Raw genomic sequence first — 21,597 nt, 5'->3', positions numbered from 1 at the left:
AGAGGCCTCAGTAGCGGCCTTGCCTCACGGCAGCCTCCGATCCCAGCCTCGTTGGCCCCGGCACTGACCTCACCCCTCAGCAGGCTTCGATTCCAGCCTTGGAGGCCCCAGCACTGGCCATACCTCAAGGCAGGCTCTGATCTCAGCCTCGCTGGCCCCAGCACTGGCCTAACCCCTTGGCAGACTCCTATCCAGGCCTTGGAGGCCCCAGCACAAGCCTTGCCTCACAGCAGGCTCCGTTCCCGGCCTCGTTGGCCCAAGCCCTGGCCTAACCCCTCGGCAGGCTCCAATCCTGGCCTCGGAGGCCCCAGCATCAGCCTTGTCTCATGGCAGGCTTCAATCCCAGCCTCGCTGGCCCCAGCACTGGCCTCACCCCTTGGCAGGTTCCGATCCGAGCACCCTCTTCACCCAGAAGGTTGTCCCACTTTCCCAAGGGTGCGTTGTGGTAGTATTCTGCCTCTGAGGTAATTTCTTCGAAAGTTCCAGATGTATTACATCAGATCTCTGCCTCCCCTGAGTACTTGGCACTGCCAATGCGACTGCCTCCACCATTTCAAATCTTTCCCAAGCTTTTTTCCCATACCACATAATGTCCAGTGTTCCTAAGCATGTGCAACAATAGCATTCGACCTTTGGGGTAATTTCTTCAGAGGATCAGGGTGGGTTGGATCAGATGTCTGCCTCTCCCAAATCCAAGTCTCCACCGCCATCTTGGCCACTGCTGCCACCACTGCCTTCCTCTTAGGTCTCCACTAGACTCTCTTCTTACAGGTGATGTCCTGGATTCTTAATGATGTAGAGAAGCAGCAGTCCTCCTTCGCAGGAAATTTTTCCAAAAGTTCCAGTTCAGATAGATATGTTTTGTCTGAATCTCCAATATTCTAGCTGCCGCTGGGGCCATCTTAACCCCTCTCAAATATTTTTCTTTTTTCGTTTCCCTTTAAAAAAAATAATAATAATAAGAGAAGAGACTATGTGTGGTTTGGGGAGGATGTGGCCAGGTAGTGATAAAATTGTTTTTTTATTTCCGGGTGTGGGGGGTCATCTAAGGGTGCCCAACACGTGCCCGCCCACCTTCCCGGGGTTGGGGCCATGTGGCTCAGACCTCCAGGGTCTTCCGTGTGGGGGGTTCGCGTAAGGGTGCCCAACACGTGTCCGCCCACCCTCCCAGGGTCGGGACCAAGCGGCCCTAACCTCCGGGGCCTTCTGGATGGGGGGGGGGTTACCTAAGGGTTCCCCGCTGTGCCTGCCCATTGTCCCGGGGTTGGGGCCAAATGGCCCGGACCTTGGAGGCCTTCCGGGTGTGTGTGGGGGTCGTCTAAGGATGCCCCCGCCAACATTTTTAGATCTTTGTTTTCTTCTAAAATGGATTAATTCTCACAATTCTTGGAAATTAGCTATCATGGATGATGCAGGGATGGTGCTTTAGTATAATCCCTTGGAACTGATATGCAAAAAAAAATGTATATCTGAGCTGCACATGGTGGCCCAAACCTGTAAAATCCAGTACTTGGGAGGCTGAGAAAGAAAGACTGTAGGTTCAAAGCCAGTCACAGCATCTTAGCAAGACCCTGTTTAAAAAATTAAAAAGGCAGGGGGTATAACTCAGAAGTAGAATGCCCTAGGTTCAATCCCCAATGCCAAAGAAAAAAGCAAACAAATGAAATGCACACCTGTGTTAAAGGGGAGTTCTACGGGCATGACATAAACCTGAACTGCACATTGGAAGATGGACAAGATTTCAAACTCTGTTATAAATTCAGGGACCCGGTTTGAACAGAAGGCTACTACCTGGAAGATTCTTGACCTAGAGTTAAAAATGAGAGGGATGATCTTGATAATCATGTAGCACAGTGCTTCTCAAACTCTCACACAGATGAGAATTAGTCAGGGAGCTTGAAAATGCTGATCCTGATTCAGTGTGTCTAGAGTATGACCTGAGAAGCTGCATTTCTCAAAGCTCCTGGATCCTGGGGATGTTGACGGTCCATAAAACACAGACATAGATAGACCCAGTGAACATTAGTGTCTATTATGGGATGGCAAAGCCAGGTTAAAAGGCAGCAGGTAAAATAACAAATGTTGGCAAAGATGTGGGGAAATTGGAACTCTTCTGCATGGTTGGCGGGATTGTGAATTAGTTTAGCTGTTATAGAGATCATTATGGAGATTCCTCAGCTGGGAATGGATCCACCATGTAATCCAGCTATACCACTCCTGGGTATCTTTCCAAAGGGGCTGAAATCAGAGAACTACAGTAATATATGCATACCCATGTTCATAGCAGCACAATTCACAATAACCAAAGTATGGAACCAACCTAGATGTCCATAAACATATGAATGAATTACAAAATTATGGAACATACACACAATGAAATTCTACTCAGCAATAAGGAAGAGCAAATTATGTCATTTGCAAGAAAATGGAAGGACACGGAGAACATTATTGTAAGTAAGATTAGACATCACAAAAAGTGAAGGATCATACATTTTCTCTAATATGTGCAAATTAGGGAGTAATTGAGATACTAGAGGAATTACAGATAATGGAGGGAAAACCTCAGTGGAGCCAAAGAGGTAGTTTAAGGGACGGGGGGCTGAGACTGAAACTCATTAATGGAAATACTATCATGGACTATGTATGTGTAAATATGTGAGTATACCAACAGCAATCTCAGTACTCTGTATTGGGAGAGAGGGAAATGGGGAGGTAGGAGGGGCCAGCTACTGCTTGTCATCGTCAACATGATTTACATTATGATGCAAGACTATAATGCACCAATAAAAGGCATATTAAAAATAAACAATAGGCAGCATTTTGTCACCAGAGACTTCACTCAAATGATAACAAAAGCCAAAAAAGTAAGAGAAGAGTGAAGGGGTGTGGAGCTGCTCTGTAGAACTGGGTAGTATGTATCTATGTCTAAGGAGTAAGCTCTTCTCCAGTTTGGAGAATTGTTGCCATGAGGAAAAAGATCTCAATGGTACCAAATCTCTCAGTTTTTAAACAGAAGCCAGAAAATCACTTAGTGTTCTAATATGAAATTTACTGGTTTAAAATATACACATAGTGTGCAATAAAACATTGTGAGTCTAACAAATCAAATTTTCTTGTTATCTGAGACTACTTCATGTAAATAATTAAATAAGGTCAAGGGGTTCACAGTATGGGCATAAACAGGCAGAAACTAGTACTTAACGGAATTAAGAGGTTTTCTGGCATACCACCTGGCTGAAAGTTTAAAGTGGAGTTCAGTAAAAGAGTATAGGACAAGGATCAGGGATCAGAACTCAAATATAAATCAGGTGTGTACAAAAGACTCTCTGGAAATAGTTGATTCTCTCTGTTGGGAAGTATTGATGGACGTCTTATTACAATAAGTATCTGAATGCAAGAAGGGAATTTAAAAAACCAAATGAAAGCGACTGCTTCTTAAATGATTTAAGTCAGGGCTGGCCTGGTTTGAGAACAACTTTGCCAGTAGTACAGAAGTTCGGTGCAGGAGGAGGGGCAGATTTGAGGGATAACATGGCAAGGCAATAAACAGGACCAGCAGACGGTTGATGTAAATGAAAAGCAAGATAGTAAAGGTGACCATTTTATCTTTGAAACATATGTTCTTTCAATATAATAGGAAGCAAAAAGTTGTAAGAAAAAAATGTTGGATTATTGATAAGTTCTCATTACAAGAAAATACGCAGCCTTTCTTTTACACTGGCATTTTAAATTAAACTAGTTTTCACAAATTCTCTCTAGAGCAGTTTAGAAAGACACAGTCAAGGATCAGCTTTGTTTTGCTGTTTTATTGTTTGTCAAGACTATAGAAGCAGACTCTGTAAAAATCTGTCAACATCAAAACACCTTTATTCATTTTCCTTTAAAAAGATAACACAATAAAGATATGACACAATTCTGGCTCATTAAGGATCTCTTAGAAACCCAGTGGAATTGTAGGGATGCTGGGGGAGTAAGCACCAAGCCCAGAAGACAGATGGAGGTAGGTGAATCAGAGGGCATCAGAGCTAGAAATTGCAGAAGGCCTTATTGTGCCAAGGAGTAGCTTGTGTAAATTTTACAAAGGCAATTCAGTATTCAAGAGATTAATCATTGTGTGAGCAAACAAAGGTATATAATAGTTGCCAGCTTTTATTGGTCACTTAGTACATTCCAAGTGATTGCATATATAAAAAGTATGTAAATCAAACATGATGGTGAATTTTAACCACTTCTAATCAGTGTTCTAAATAAGAAACAACTAGTTTTATACTAAGGAGAGAGCAAAAGATCCAATTAAAGGCCACATTTTTGCTGAGTCTCCCTGTGTCTTTCTAGTCACCCAGCTGTCTTTGTTAAGAAGCAAGGTAGATAGCTCTTTACCTATAAGTCCAGGTCACTTAGAAGCTGATTTCAGGCTGATCCATACTACCAAACTTATCATTGTCCTTCCTCTGAGGTAAAGCATAACACAAATCTTTCCCTCGGTTGCTTTTCCCTTTTAGCTAGAAAGAGAGGACGGTAGGTATAGAAAGAAAGGAAGGCTGGACCCACCCACACAAGCAAGCACCAAGGAATGCAATTAAAAGCAGGTATCCTACCTGGGAGGAAATGCTCAACCAGGCTATTTCTACAGTCCAGTACATTGTAGAGGTCAAATTCAGGTAGATACAAACACCCCTGTGAATAAATACCCAATATGAACACAGATTTGTCTCCTATTTTTAAGGAAATATGAGGATATTTTTCTGTCTTTGAGTTTCATGTTTACTAAATGTTGACTCTTGTAACCCCTAAAGGTTATTTTCTGGCAATTTAAAGATGCAGAGATCTTCAGAGCTTCTTACCTTTTCTGTGTGATATGGCTCCATTCAGGAAATGCGGTTGTGATTTGAATGATGATCCTCTCCAGTCTTGTTACTTCACTTTCTGTTTCACCTTTATTCTTCCAGGAAGCAGAATGCGCCTATGTACTCTTTGTTGTAGCCATATTTTGGATCACAGAAGCTCTGCCTCTGTCGGTGACAGCTCTGCTGCCTGGTTTAATGTTCCCCATGTTTGGGATCATGCCTTCCACTCAGGTAAGTTCTCCTCAAATGTCATCACCCTTCAATTATTTCTTTTGTCCTGTGATTTCCTTCAAGAAATGTTCTTTTTTTTAAAAAATATTTTATTGGTGCATTGTAATCTCATTTCATTATGTAGTTCAGAGAGATAGGGGCAAATAAAAGTCCCTTTTAAAGGAAACAGTACTCCTGTTGATACGGCTTCCACATAAACCTCCCAAAGTTCTGGTTGTCCCTTCTCTATGGGATTATGTGTGCGTATGTCCATCTGCAAGGAACACACTCAAGTAGCACCTCGCATGTACCTATAGGAAAAATGTACGTCCCATATACTCTTACTGACATCTATGGCTGGAGCCTCCCTCTCCCCCAATGGAGCAGTTCCTTCACATCAACATAAGCTTTTTCAGTTCACTAGAATTCAGTTTTTTAATGTTGGGAATAAAGACTTTGTTTTTAATGAAGAAAAAGTTTCCCTGTTTTCCAGATACCTGCCATTTCAGAAGATAAAGCCAAATTAACTTTCATGTGTATTTTTCTATTTTGTTCTTGCTGAGAGTAGCTTACTCACGCCGAGAGCTGTTTCTTAACTTTATACAATCTAAGGGTGCCCATCTGAAGAAAATGGATTCAGTTTCCCGTTAAAAACATGACATGCACCGAAACCAGAATATCTCTCTCCATGCCATCTTCAGCCACCCAGCAGACAACAGCTGCCTGAGCCACAGGTGAACCATTCTCAGGAAAGATGTCAAGTTCAAGCTGCCAGTCAGCACAACTGATCATCTTTGGGCTTCTGTCTTGTGTCCGGGTCCCATACTGCTCTGTTGAGACTCGCCCATCTTTAATGCGAGTGGAGATAATGTTCTTTTTAAGTAATTTTTGATTACAGTTTTTTTCTGAGGAGAGCTGTTCCCTTCTTCGTTGTTATGTTGTTCTTTCCCATTTTGGTCCCCACATCTTTCTCCATATTTGATCTTCCCTACTCCTATTTTCTTACTGCATTTCTCCCTCCCTCATAGTCAGAACTCTTTTCTTTCCACTTACCATACAACAGGCAGAGAGCATGACAGGAATGTACTTCAGTTCCTCTCACCCCAGGATGACATTCTACTGCCATGACATTTGACTAAAAAGCAAAGTCTCTTAAATGCTCCAACAGACTGCCTTTTTGTGACATGTGGGGGCTTGACTAGAAGCAGCAAATCTATAGGTATCAATAACAGTTATATCAAAGGTGTCTGGAGATGCATGCCCAAGAATCCTCTGTCCCCTAAGGAACCAGCCTCGTACTAATTTAACAGTCACAGAATCTTGGAATTAGAAAAAGTTCTTCTGGGTCAGTTCTCACCTGTGGCCTGGATGCCATCCACCATTTCTCTTACAGATCATTCAGTATTTAAAGGCTTAACTCATAAGAAAAGAAAATTACACCATTTTTTAATAGTGTTAACTTGTAAGTGATTGAGCTCTATTAGGCCTAAATTAAAAATTTAGTCACTTTCATCCATTAAATTTTTATCTAGCATCTCAGAGTCTACAAATAAACCTTATCTTTCTTTTGCATGCTCGTGCTGCTTGGATTTTAAAATTAATATAATTTCCTGCTCATGTCTTCCCACCTCCTGTTTTTGTGATTTCTGGGCCTCAGTTCCCATCTTCAGACCCACCACGTACAACTCCATCACCACCCCCTTTATTTTCTCTTCCCAGAACTAATCCTTGTTTGTTAACAATACTTGAGAATTTAGTTCACTAATAAACATGATGTCTGTTACATAGTTACATAGTATGCACTCAATATATGTTAGTTTGCATTATTAGCAGTTGTGTTTTGATAACAGTGAATAAATTACTCCCCAAACAACAGTGTTGCAAAGGTAAATTAATCTACAATCTCCACTCTGGTATTTCAGCCTAAATGCCTTAAACTTTATGTGACTTTCTTCATCCTGAAAGTTTAGCTGAAAAGCAAAGAACTTAAGATTTCTAGTGGAGAAGGCTGTCCTTCAATCTGTGATCCTTTTTCTAGTCAGGGCAATTGAGCTTTAACTCTTTAATAGCAGACCAAAGTTACAGGGTATGATGGAAAAAGCTAGAGATTTTGTCAGAAAGCCAGAGCTTAAAACTTGATATTTACTCTAAGTATTTGTGCAATCTTTAGCATGTCACTTATTAACTCCTTTCTTACCATCTATAAGTGTGACATGATAAAGCTACGCAAGTCCAGGATTGTAACACTAAAACTAAATAATGAATCTGAAACAAGATATAGACAATGCTGCAAGTATTCTATTTTTTTTTTGTTGTTGTTGTTGTACTGAGGGTGAAACCCAGGGGCTTTTACCTCCAGGCTATAGTCCCAGACCTATTTTTTACTTTATTTGGAAATAGGGTCTTAAGTAAGTTGCTGAGAGCCTCACTAAATTAGCTGAGGCTGGCTTCAAACCTGTGCGATCCTCCTGTCTCAGTCTCCCAATCTCTGGGATTACAAGCGTTTGCCACCATGCCTGGCTTCCAAGCATTCTTATGAGTTTTAATAGTCACAGTTCGGAGAGTATTCAATTACTGTTCCACCCTACTGCAACACCTTTGAATACCAAATTTGTCATTGAGTAGGACAGTGTGTCATTAATGTCCTCATCTAAGTTCACAGCCCTAAACACTTCTCTCTTGGGCTACCATAGTTCTAATTTTACTTTACATATTTAGTAAGCCAAAGCTAAATACCTATATCTTGCTGAACATATTACTGAACTTGAATAATATTAACAAGTATTGAACTTTTTTTCATATCTGTTGGATTAAACTTAAAGTGTTAAAGATTTAGAGTGTACCCAGTTTAATATTACACAACAGGTATCATAACTCTAATTATTATTGTTATTGAAAATATGTTTGCATATATTATATATACATATTAACACTACATATTTACTCAATTATTCAATACATATTTATGTAATAGAGTCTTCTAGGCACTTAACAAAACATCAGTGAAAGAAATAGACAAAATCTGGTTTTCCTAGGGAAAAGAGAAAGAAAGCAATATATCTAATAAACAGATGAATTAAATAGTGAATTATAAAGGTAATTAGTGTTATAGAAAAATGAAAAAGGTTACTGGGGATGAGAGAGGAAACAGTTTTAACTATGTTGGCCAGGGTAGACCTCGTTGACATGATGACACTGAACCAAGATTTACTGGAGATGAGAAAGTTAGCCACCTGCTATGACCACTGCAGAAGGAGACACCCAGAGAAAAGGCTTTACTGAAGCAGAGTTAGTAAAGGGGAGAATGACAGCAGATAATGTCAGGAAGTTATGTGAGGAGGGACTGAACCATAAGGGTCCAAAGAGGCCATTGTTAAGTTCTGACCCTTGATGAAGAGGAACTTGGAGAGTTTGGAGCAGAAGAGTGTCATGATTGATTTGACTTTGATTTTGAAAGGATAGCTTGAGCTTCTGTATTGAGAAGAGAGGTGGAAAGAACAGACAGGTAGTAGACCACTGCTATCCAGGTGAGAGTCTAGAGTAGTAGACAGGAGTAGTATAGACAGGAGTAGTAAAAATATCATTGATAATTTTTGAAGGTAAAACCAACAAACTTTTTTGAGTGATTGGATATGGTATCTGATTAAAAGAAGAGATTCGAGGATATTTCCTAGGTTTTTGGCTTGCTAACTAGAAAAATGGAGTTGTACTAATTGAGTTAGAAAGGATTATGGGCAGAACAGGATTACTTCTGGAAAAGGGCTGGATCCTGGAGTTCAGTGCAGTACTTTTAAATTTGAATAACTATTGGACACCTACGTGAAGATGTTGGGTAGGCTGGTATATATAGTTTATCAACAGTCCAGAGTCCGTGAAAGATAACTGACCTATAGATATTACATTTGACAGTCATTCACATGTAGAAGGTATTTAAAGCCCTAAGACTTGAGGTCACTTAGGGAGTGAACACAGATATAAAAGCAATGAGGAAAAAGCACAGAACTCTGTATAATTGCAACATTATGAAGTAGTGATAGAGAAAGTACTAGCCAAGGAAGAGGAAAACCAGAAAGATGTGAGGCCCTAGAATCCCAGTGAAGTAAATGTTTTCAGGATAAAGCATGATTTTGCCTGTGAAAAGCATTGAGAAGTTGGTTAATGTGAAAACTAGAAATCTGATCATTGGATTTAGCAAAGCAACGTGAGTAAATACTTTCAAAAAATCTTTATAACCCTGTGCATTATAACTAAGCACCTTTAAAGAAACATTATCTTAATTCACAAACTTGATGTGAGTTACTATTTGATTTTCACAACTTATTGATTTGTACAAAGGTTTCTCCACTGGAAAATTGTATTATTAAGAGAGAACCCAGGGGCTCTGATTTCAAAGTTCCTATTTTTTTTTTATGAAACCTTTGGTATAGAAATAAAACTACCTTGATCTTGCAAATGGATTTCAAATTTCATTACATATTTTACTGGTCATATTAGTTTTTCCTAGAAAGTAGTTTTATTTATCAATGTCATTTAGAAACCAATAGCACCTTCTTCTATTACCTTCTGGACAAAGAGGTTGTCAACAAACACATCTGCCCAAGGCTAATGTTCTTCCTCAAACAGCTTCTCTCTGATGAAAATTAAAGAATGGGCAATACAATAGAAATAAAAAACTGTAAACTTTCTTAAGTTTAACCACTAATTTCACTTAGACCAAAGAATATAGTTTGTACAGTGTATTAAGCAGTTGGCAAATATATATGCCTGAGGGGAAATTCATCCTGCTGCCTACATTTTACAATAAAGTTTTATTGACATTTTTCATTTATTTATTTATTTTATTTGTGCCACAATGACAGCGTTATTGCAGTACAGATCATATGGCACTCAGAGTCTAGAATATTTACTATCAGGTCTTTTAATGAAGTCTGATAATCCTTGTATTAACTAAGTACATTACAACAGAAAAAGCGTGTCATCCTGCATTTATTTCTGTATCTAATCACCTCCTGAAAGTTTTCACTTTTCTATGTAGGATACACTCCAAGATTCCCAGTAAATGTCTGAAACTGCAGAAAGTGCTGAACTCTAACTGAACTATATTTTTTCCATTGTGCCCTGCAATGTTGCCTTATAGATAGATCCAGAATTAATCTGTATTTCCATATTTCATGCCCGGGTGCCTTCAGTACCCTTGTCCTTTGGGGCAATACTAGAATAAAACAAGGATTATTGGACACAAGGACTGTGACACAATAGCTGATCTTACAACTGAGAAAGCTTAATGGCAAAGTGCAGGTGTTATATATAACATGAATACACCGGACAAAAAAATGATCCACATCCCAGGCTAAACAGAGTGGGCCAGAGTGTGATTGAATCACATATCTCAGAGTGGCATGCACCTTTAAAAATATGAATTAATTTTTGAGATTCTCCATTTAATACGTCTGGGCTACAGTTGTCTGTGAGTAACTAAAACTATAGAAAGTGAAACTGTGGTCCAAGAGGGACTACTGTGTTGGCTTGCTTCTAAACGTTTCTTGAATTTTTAAAGTAAATTTGTCTTTCTTTTCTCATTTAGTTATCAGACTGTCAAATAAGGTCAGTCAGTGTCTTAGTCCATTCAGACAGATTAAATAAAATGCCTTAAACTGAGTAATTTATAAACAATAAAAATGTACTGCTCATAGTTCTTGAGGCTGAGAAGTCCAAGAATAAGATACCACTAGGTTTGGTGTCTAGTAAGATTTTTTTCTGTTCCCTCGTTGTACATTCTCATGTGAGAAAAAAAAAAAAAGAAAGAAAAGAAAACCAAGCAAGTTCCCTCAAGCTTAGAAGAAAGTAGAGCCAATAGGCTACAGCATATAAATCTTAGGGCACACTAATAAAAAATATTCAGAATATAGCAGTCAGTGAGACTTATTTTTATGAGTAAAATTGCAAAAGAGATAAAGGAAGAGAAAAAAATCAAATATCTGTTCATTTTTCTTTCTGTGTGTGTGTGCATGTGTGTGTGTGTGGTACTGGGGATGGAACCCAAGGGCTTTCTACCTCTGGGCTACACTCCCAGACCTATTTTATATTTTATTTGGAAACAGGGTCTTTTAAGCCAGCTGAGGCTAGTTTCGAACCTGCGCGATCCTCCTGTCTCAGCCTCCCAAGCACGGGGATTACAAGCGTGTGCCACCATGCCTGATTCATCTGTTCATTTTTCAAAAGTCAACTTGAGTATCAGATCTTATAAAAAGACTTTCTAATTCCCTAGGACAAGATGGTCACTTACTCCACTTACTCTTTGAACCTCAACTATGCCTCCCAGCGTTACCTCTCATGCACCAGTGGTACTTTATTATCATGTTCATTAACTTAAATTTCCTTTCTGATAACTTGAAAGCATTGTATGTCTAGGGACTTATTAATGAAACATCTATTGAGTGACAGCAAGGGCTAAGCATGTGCTAGGTCCACAAGTACAGTGATCAATAAGACTCTTCCTGCCTTTGAAACACACCTAGTTTAATAAAGGAGATAGTTAAGTGAAGAAATCACTATATAGATTAAGGTGTGCTATAAAAAAGAGAAATGTCATGTATCCCAGGTTAGAGTCTCCAGGTTAGAGTTTTAGAAGAAATGACACCTGATTTTAATCTATGAAGGAAGATTAGAAGTAGCCACAGCAGGGGAAAAGGAAATTCCAGGTTAAATTAAAAAAAGATGGTAAGCCATTTCTGTGTTTGGAGGACTACAGACAAGAAGAGGAATAGCATGGTAAGGGTCTAAGCAGAAGAAAGAAAATAGGACCAGATTTTTATGGGTTTATATGACATGTTGAGAATATTAGACTTGGTAAGAAAAAGGTTGGGCTTCATTGTAGGAATGTAATGAAGTCGATCACATCATTATATTTACACTCTAAAAGAGTGGCTATGGAAAATGGGTGCTTAAAACATCTGAACACTTTGTTAATCTCTGAATGATATAAACTTTCAGTGGCCTAAGTGTTGGCCTTCATGTAAGCATATTTGTTTTATAATAGATGATTTGAAGATAAAAAGTTTTACAGCTAGAAGAAAGGAAATTCAGTTATGGCTTAATAGATGGGAATAAAAATGTCTGCAGTTTGGTAGTGATAAAGGTATTGGCAGGTTGAAGCTTGATTCAGGACTTCCCCAAATCTCAGTCATTGCCACTTCACCATATTGGGGCATAAAAAGTTTACCCAAGTTTATAGTTAGAGAAAATAAAGAATAGGAGCCTGACTTGAAGTGATTGTGATATTTAAACATACAGTAACCAGAGTACTGTTTATTTTTTTCTGTATACATTTTTAACAGTACTATTTCTAGGTAAGACTATAGAACATATTTATATTTGTGTTCAAACATATGTACTTGTCTCTCAACAAAATAGAAGAATATGGAGTCAAAGTTAGGTGCCATCCAACAATGTCTTTCTTGTGTAAAGTTATCCTCCCCCCAACAATTTGAATAAGCATGGGTTCAATTGTAATTTCAGGTGGCATCTGCTTATTTCAGAGATTTTCACCTGCTGCTAATTGGAGTCATATGCTTAGCAACATCCATAGAAAAATGGAATTTGCACAAGAGGATTGCTCTGAGGATGGTGATGATGGTGGGTGTGAACCCAGCATGGTACGTGCTATGTCTATTGTGGTCTATGTTTTCAATAGACCTTTATAGTGCAGAGCAAATAACCAGATATGTAATGCACATCCTGAGCATTGCTTGTATAGCAGTATAATTCATGACTTTTTTTCTTTGCCTCTGCAAATGTGAAAGTGATTTAAGCGTGCTTGAATTGTAGGAGGGAAAAAACAACTTTCCTCTCACTGCAGGTCTAATTACAGAGAGATTAGAATAAGTGCATACAGCCCTCTCACCTGTAATGCACCACTGGAGTCAAAGATGAGAGAAGTCTTGAACCTCGACAAACAAGATTGATAGACTTCAGAGTAGATTTTATTTCTATCTTCTTTATTTGGCTGATTACACATTCAACATTTGTTTAAGAGCATCCTTTATCAACAGGGAGGATGTTATGAACCAAAGACAAAGACATTTCTGACAAAGTACTAATGTGTGCTGAAAAATTCCAAGGTGAACATTCTTCTTTTTAAATCGAGATGCAAAGTAAAACAATTTTTATCTGTAGAATATAAAATCACTCATTTGACTGATTTTCCCCTCACTGAAATGAATGTTTTTTTTTCATTAAATTAATTGGCTATTTTGGTTTTATTCCACCTCTTGTTAAGAACATAAATATAAGCTAAAGAAAATTTCCAGTGTCATCATCATTTGCATAATGATATCTTGCTTTAAAACCCTAGGTGCTTTTTCCTTCTCATCTTTCTTTGAAAAATAAGAACATTTTATTGACTTCTGCTGCATAATTCCTTCTAGAGCATAACTGCATCTGTGTTTATAATTTACAGAGCATTTTTTGGCTAAATACCATATACATGTACATTTGTGTGCATATATACACACATATACATAATATATGTATATGTACACATATGTGTATACATATATGACTCTTACCAGAAAAATTTTGAAAAAAGTTATAACATACATGCATATCATGTACTCACTCTTAAAATGGTGCTCCATGCCCTTTGTGCTATAGAATTTGATCTTTTCCTTAACATGTGTTCATTGCCCCAGACGAAGGATAATGTAATGCACAGTAGGGAGGAGTCCTTTCCATTTTGCCACTAAGTGGCTTTTCATTTTAAGGCACTGTCACCAAACAGCAGATTATACCTGTTCCTGGCCCTTTTTAATAGGAAGATTTCACATCTTACAGACACTATAAGTTAATATAGTTTTGAGTTTTCATCTTATTAAGAACCATTTCCTGTTCAAGCAGATTCTTAAGAAGTTTATTTTGCCTTGTGCATAGAAAATATTCACCATATCTGAGTCCCAAATATGGTGTGAAATATTTATAGACCTATTTTAAAAGAGTCAGAAGCAGAGGGAGGGAGTGGAATCTTCAGGGAAACGCACCAAGTGCTGTGTGCATGCATGTTCCTATCACTGTATGGCTCACTATGATGTGTAATTACAATGCATCAATAAAAGTCTATTAAGAAAAGAGAGAGCTGGGCGTGGTGGCGCACACTTGTAATCCCAGCATTTGAGAGGCTGATACTGGAGGATTGCGGTCATGGACAGCCACAGCTACTTAGTGAGGGCCTTTGCAACTCAGTGAGACCCGGTTTCAAAATGAATAATAAATTAAAAAAAATAGGGAAGGGGGTGTAGCTTGGTGGTCAAAGGCCCCTGGGTTTCATCCCCAGACCTGGAAGAGAGAGAGGGGGGGGGAGGGAGGGAGGGAGGGAGGGAGAATGAAAATGAATCAGGGAGTTTTACAAATGACTTCAGAATGATCTTCTAAGGCTTTGTATTCAAAAGGGATCATGCTTTACCCTGAGTTTAATTTTGAAAGTTTATTGACATGTTTAAAAATCTGAAGTCATAGGTATATTATTTTTAAGGATGAACTACTCCATAAGAGAAGACAATGGAACAAATAGAGTCCTTGACAAGAGAAAGGAATTTCAGATTCAGGAGAGCATAAATGATAGAATCTATTCAAATTCCAAAACCTTATTTTTATATGCTTTGGTGCAGTATAGTCTCACATCATAATATAGGTCATATTGACAGTGACAAACATGTACACAGCATCACAAGCAATTTTAACCATTTTCTCCATCCACCATACACTGAACCAGAAGAGGGAACAAGTAAAACGATTACAACTATTAACTTCTCTTCTTGAATGTCTCCCTTAGCCCATATACCAACCAACCAACAAACAAACAGAAATATGCCCCAAAGATAAAATAAAAAGTAAGGGACCCTAAATTCAAAAGTGGGTTGCACTTTCTTGTCACTTGGATCTGTAGGTAGGCATCATGAGTGAAGAGTATTCAAGCATTCGTGTAATGTTACAAGCTGTTATGCATATACAAATTTCAGTTTGCATATCATGTCTATCAAGTTTAGTCATGCTTTCTGCTTTTGGAGAGAAGGTTCTTATGGTTCCCTAGGAGATAAATCCCTGATGAATCTCACGCATACATGTGTGGCTTTTGGTATCTACTTGGCTATAGCTGTACCTAGAGTGCACATTCTGGGAGGAACCATAACTTTTAATGTCTTGAAAAATTTAATTCTCAACTGAAAAACAATATCCTTTTTAAAATATATTTTTATTGGTGCTTTATAGTCAAAATCACAATGGAATACAATACTTCTTAGGATATCCAAGTACACATCGTCCAATCAACCTTTATCCAATCCCCATCCCACTCCCTCTCCCTCCCTCAATACCATGCTTGATTTAGTGTTTAACACTGATATATTTATTTACGTACATCATGTGCTTTAAAGAGATTCCATCATCCTCCATCCTATCCCCTCAGATTGGTCTCCTTAATTGCTCCTCCATAGGGCCCCTTCTTCCATTAGATTCCCTCTTATTACCCATTTCTTCCTAGTTTTGCATATTAGGAAGAGCTTCCGATTTTTTTTGTTTTTTGTTTTTTGTGATTTTTTTTTTGTGTGTGTATGCCACTTTGCAAGTTCCAATCCCACTCTTGAAGGCCCCAGCACTGGCCTGGCCACCCGGTAGATCTGCTCCCGGCCTCGCTGGCTCCAGTACCAGCCTTGTCTTTAGGCTAGCTCTTATCTCAGCCTCGCTGACTCCAGCTACAGCCTCACCAAATAAATGGCAGACACTGGTTCCAGCCTCACTAACCCTGCCACCAACCTCACCCCTCGGCAGGCTCTGATCTTTGCCTCTGAGGCCCCAGCAAAGGTCCTGCCTCACGGCAGGGTCTGATCCCGGCCTTGCTGGCCCCAACACCAGCCTCACCCCTCTGCAGGCTCCAATCTCTGCCTCCTAGGCCCCAGCAATGGTCCTGGCCTGTTCCTGGCCTCACTGGCCCCGACACTGGCCTCATCCCTTGGCAGGCTCCTATCCTGGCCTCAGAGGCCGCAGCACTGGCCTTACAGTTAACTAGCACAGCACTATTTAAGACAGAGAACTCGGCTCCACATTAAAGCCTCTCTTCTTGCAGGCTGACACTGGGGTTCATGAGCAGCACTGCCTTCTTATCCATGTGGCTTAGCAACACCTCTACCGCCGCCATGGTCATGCCCATTGTGGAGGCTGTCGCGCAGCAGATCATCAGTGCTGAAGCAGAGGCCGAGGCCACACAGATGACTTATTTTAATGAATCTTCCAACCACGGACTGGAAGTTGATGGTATCATGTGTTGATATGTCCACAGTGGGGTAGAGTCATTTGGGCCACTGGGATAACCTTAAGAATTATGAGTTATAGCTGGGCATGGTGGCACATGCTTGTAATCCCCATGCTTGGGAGGCGGAGACAGGAGGATTGCGCAGGTTCGAAGCCAGCCATGCTGGTTTAAGAAACCCTGTTTTCAAATTAAAAAAAAAAAAAAAAGTCTGGGAGTATGTCCTGGAGGTAGAAGAGCTTCCAGGAACCCCAGTACCACCAAAACCAAAAAAAAAAAAAAAAGAATTATGAGTTATATATTGAATTACTTTTCCATGCCTGTATGAGATGAATTTGATCTGCCTCTCTGTAATCCCCAGTGGTCATTAAAGGAACTTAGATGGTACAAATATCTTTCTTTAAATTGCTTGCTGAATTTATATTCTTTGGCAAAAGGAGGAAGCATGTCTTTTCTACCTTTCAGTCAATCAGATGGAACTCTCAGTCATGTTTATCAGTAGACCTCCACGTTACATTTTTCTGTCCTAAAATGACTTTTTTTGTTTAATACTGGGAATCTTTAATTCTTACATTCTGTTTGGATACAGTATCAAATTTCACTGTGGTTATTTCTGACTATTGTTTTTTTTGTGTGTGGGCCTGGGAATGGAACCCAGGGACATTCTACCTCTGAGCTACACCCCCTGCCTTTTTTTTTTTTTTGAAACAAAGTCTTACTAAGTTGTGGAGGGCCTCACTAAGTAGCTGAGGCTGTCCACGAACTGCAATCCTCCAGTCTCAGCCTCCCGAATGCTGGGATTACAAGTGTGTGCCACAACGCCCAGCTTATTTCTGAATTTGATTAACTGCTCTGGTGCAATTTAAAAAAAGTGTAGGGAGGATATTTTTGTTTATAAAATACTTTGTTGAGATGAATGCTATGTTTACAAAGTGAATTTATTTATTTTTACTCTCTAGTAATTCTTCTATATTCTAATAATTACATATACATACACATGCAGACCCAATAGTAACCCCTTATTTAAGTTGTTTTTCTTTTATTTAATGTTTCACAGAAACTGCTACTGGACAAGAAAATAAGATAGAGAAAATGAAGCCAGTTCCAAGGTAAAGATATTTTGATTACAATTTTCCAAATTGCATTTTAATAAAAATATAAATGAGGTCAAATTATTTTTCAGACACAGTAATGATGCAGAGAAAATTTCAAGCAAGATGGAGATGGAAAAGGTATATTAAATTTGATTTTTCTAAATAATTATACATGAAATTACATTAGAGTCACACAGTTGGTAACATATGCAGTTTAAATGTGTTACTTGCTTTCTTTTCTAAAAATTACTTTGCTTCACTAACTCAAAGCATGGTCTGATGTTTTGATAAGCCTTAGTGGATAGACTGAAACCAACATCCAGATAAGAATCATATGAGGCTCTGAAAAATAGAACTCTTCTTTTCTTATTTCACTAGGATTGTGGTGATAGCATTTGGCCAATGTAGTTTAAAGAAATATAATTCTGAACTCAGAATACTGATTCACTTTATTATTAAAATCTTGCTGACTTAATGGCCTGATTTTCTGTAGGAGCATCCTCCTTTCTTTCAGGTTATGGACTTAGAACAACTTCTATTCATATAATTAGATCCTGTAATTTTAGTGTTTTTATTGCCACTAAAACAAAAAGAAATTTAATACAGAACTCATGATTTGTTTCTGCCAAATACAGGTGAAGGAATTGCAGCCATGATAAATATTAAAGGAAAGAAGGGGATCTTTGTAAACTATTTCATATAATTCATTTCCTCAGAATAAATCAATATAAATATTATGCTAGGTTGTACTGGGATCAATATATCTTTAGATCACTGAAAAATAATCCTGCATAGAAATGGTCCTACAGTAACCATGGCAGTAAGAACAGGCGAATGGGGTATGTGTTCCTTCCTCAGGCTGTAATGCATTAGCATGAAACTCGATGGGAGGGGAAAAACACTCTGGATGTTTACAGAAATCTTCAAGGAAAGAGCAATTCAGAGAAAATAAATACAAAGACAAGTTTTAAGCCATTAGCTACATACACATGAAGGATTTTTAAGGAGAAATTGAATATATATTCATGAAAACACTGTTATGTTTAGGGATGGGGTAATATTCTTAAAATATTAATAAGCAACAGTGAGCCAAGTATGTTACAGAATAATGCATTAGAAATGAATTTTCTAAACTGTTCTGAAAATTGGCAAGCCTAAACAGAAAGTACATTCATGTACTCAGTAACTTTCTTGTGGCTGTCTTCAGAAAGCTAGTTTTCTGGCACAATGCCTAAGTTTTGAGTCAAGGCCTTTCAAATTAATTTGATATCTAATTCTGTCATAGTGTTGGAAGGGCTATGGATGGTAAGGCCTGCTCTTTATATAAGTAACACAGAGTCTACTGGCAAACATGGGCTTACTGAAAAAGTAAGCCTGACATAAATGCCACAGGAAAGGCATGCAGAGTCAAGCCTTTCAGAGGCAGGAACAACTGGGCATCCTAGGAACTAAACACACTTTAGTTTGGAAAGGTGGTCACATGTGCAAGCAGAGAAGTGCAAATCCCATGAGTACAGGGATGTGGCTCCTTTGCACTGTTTAGACCCTAGCACATTGCATTGCCGGATGTAGACAAGGTATTCAATAGACATTTAGCAATTAATCGATGAGCAAATGAATGCAAAGAGTGAAAAATGAAATAAACATTATAGTTTGAGAGTACGACTCATTCAAAAACCCAGTTCTAAATACCAAGGTTTCAGCCAGGCATGGTGACACATGTTTGTAATCCCAGTGCTTGGGAGGCTGAGACAGGAGGACCACACAGGTTCAAAGCCAGCCTTAGCTACTTAGTGAGGCTCTCAGCAACTTAGTGGGATCCTGTTCCAAATAAAATATAAAATAGGTCTGTGAGTATAGCCGGGAGGTAATGTAATAAATACATACATACATACATACATACATACATACATACATACATACATAACAAGGGTTTCAGGAATCCCCTTCAGGGCAGGTGAGCTTCCATGGTAAGTGAAATGGTTACATATATTAAACCAAGTTAGGGACAGCTCTTCATGCAATGCAAAGGCCTTTGCAGCTTATTTTATAGGAAATAGGAATCCTTGAAGCTGATGGGCAGCATAGTGACTTCTGCCTTCAGGAAGGTATCCCAGGTAACAATGTAAAGGGCAAAGAGATATGGACCTACATGAGCTTTTTGATTAATCAGATATTGAGGAGGAATGGACAGAAAAGTTTAGGAGATGCCTCCATTGCTCTGACCTAGGTGAAGGCAGGTGGGTATGGAGGAGATTGGGATACAGAATGCAGTGGGGAGAATAACTTTTTAATGGAGAAAAGTGAGGTCATCTGGGTCCATCTTAGGTAATAAGAATTAATATCTGTGTCTAAGAAAGGAGACCAAGACTTCAAATGCTTATTGTATGGTCTTTTCTAGAGCCCAATGCTCAAAACTTCAGCTTTTTATATAGAACTTGAAGAACATCTTTTTGGGATTAAAAGTGTTTTTATAAGGCTGCACAAAGCATTATTTTATATATTGTGCATTTAAGATATGTTTTGACTTTTATCAGTGATAGCACTCTCTTCAGAAATAAATATATGTGGTATATATTGTAATTAAAATGAACTGTGCCTGTTCCTTGACAGGCTTACACTAGATAAATTTAACAATAACTCGTTAGAAGGAGGAATGTATACCTCATTTAGCTATAAAACATAAGGTCGCCGGGCGTGGTGGCGCACACTTGTAATCCCCACGCTTGGGAGGCTGAGACAGGAGGATCGCGCAGGTTCGAAGCCAGCCGCGCGCGCTGGCTTAGGAGACCCTGTTTCCAAATAAAAATGTAAAAATAGGTCTGGGAGTGTAGCCCGGAGGTAGAAGGGCTTCCAGGAACCCCAGTACCACCACAAACAAACAAACAAACAAACAAACAAACAAACAAAAAATAAGGTCTATTTGATTCATGTCTTTGGTGTTCTGTCTTCTTCTTGAAGTAAGCAAAGTATTGTATTGAATTAAATCCTGTGCAGTTTTATTTTGAATTCAGGTAAAATATGATCAAATTAAGAGAGAATGATTTAAAGTAAATTTCAAATATTAGAAACAAAATGAAGGACTTGGATTTTTTAATAACTTCTATCATTTTACCATGTTCTTGCAAAAATAATTAATTTGATTTCTCCTAAAAATTACTGCAATTATTCATTGAATCAGCATTTTTTTAGTACAAAATTAAGGATTTTCTTAAATCTAATTAAAATTCCTGTACTAATACTATCAAATCAACCCTAGATGATCAATAATCTTATTTCATATTTTAGAGTTTTATTTCCTGCCAAGGGCAATAATAAGCACCCTGATCCACGTTAAGTTCATTGTGTAGTAAGCAGAAAGTTCTCAATAGGTAGAAGAAAATCACAAACTTGTCACCCCAAAATCAATAATAACAATATTATATGAGTTATATAATAATTATATGTTAATAACAAATGTACAATAATCTTAAGTAATTAATATACATTTAACATTTACTCACATACTGTCTTGGCAATGCGCCTGCCCTAATGTCCCTGTTACTTTGCAGTCACCATGTCCCGTGTCCCTCCTCCTAATCCTTACTCTGCCCTACTTTTTCTAAAGCAGAGTTTGCCTTCTTATAAACTATATAATTTACTTAATTCTCATTTACTTTATTGTTTTTTTTTTCACTAACATGTCAGGCCTATAAGGGCAGAGATTTTTATTCATTTCTTATTTATCTTGAATCTGGAGCAGCGCCTGCCTCTAACAAGCATCTATATATGTGCTAAGTGAATCAATAATTTTAGATATTTTCTCAATTAAAATTAGATTTAAATAATTTCAATATATACAAACTATAAGAAAAAAGCAAATAAGCAAAGGATTAAAGACAAAGCTATTGGTCCGATTAATTTCATTTTGGGTGGAAAGATAAAAAATGGTTTGGAGCTAAAATTAGACAACTATAAAATTATTGATAATAGAACTTGAAAAGTTCTCTTATAGATAATAAGAATGATCCTTTCTTGCTTTTGCTGCTGCTGAAGGTAATAATGGTCATATATTAGAGTTAAAGATGATGAATATTAAGCTGGGCATGGTGGCTCACGTTTGTAATCCCAGCATTTGGGAGGCTGAGACAAGAGGATCATGGTTCAC

The 21,597-nt window shown here is 38.3% G+C and overlaps 1 protein-coding gene across 1 annotated transcript in view; it reads left to right on the top strand.

Moving 5' to 3' along the window:
* The window catches only part of SLC13A1 (solute carrier family 13 member 1), a gene marked incomplete at both ends in the record, with an annotated part of 98,779 nt that overhangs the window by 26,638 nt on the left and 50,544 nt on the right, over positions 1–21,597 (top strand). Inside the window, 5 exons of the mRNA XM_080701336.1 lie at positions 4,950–5,078; positions 12,576–12,712; positions 16,174–16,361; positions 17,414–17,465; positions 17,546–17,588. Of these exons, the coding sequence (XP_080557462.1) occupies positions 4,950–5,078; positions 12,576–12,712; positions 16,174–16,361; positions 17,414–17,465; positions 17,546–17,588 (549 nt within the window). The remainder of the gene's footprint in view (positions 1–4,949; positions 5,079–12,575; positions 12,713–16,173; positions 16,362–17,413; positions 17,466–17,545; positions 17,589–21,597) is intronic.

The sequence above is a fragment of the Muscardinus avellanarius genome (assembly GCF_963383645.1).
Source record: "Muscardinus avellanarius genome assembly, chromosome: 9".
In the NCBI taxonomy this organism is placed as follows: Eukaryota; Metazoa; Chordata; class Mammalia; order Rodentia; family Gliridae; genus Muscardinus; species Muscardinus avellanarius.
Note: the sequence above shows the minus strand (reverse complement) of the source record. Positions and strands in the feature narration are given on the sequence as shown.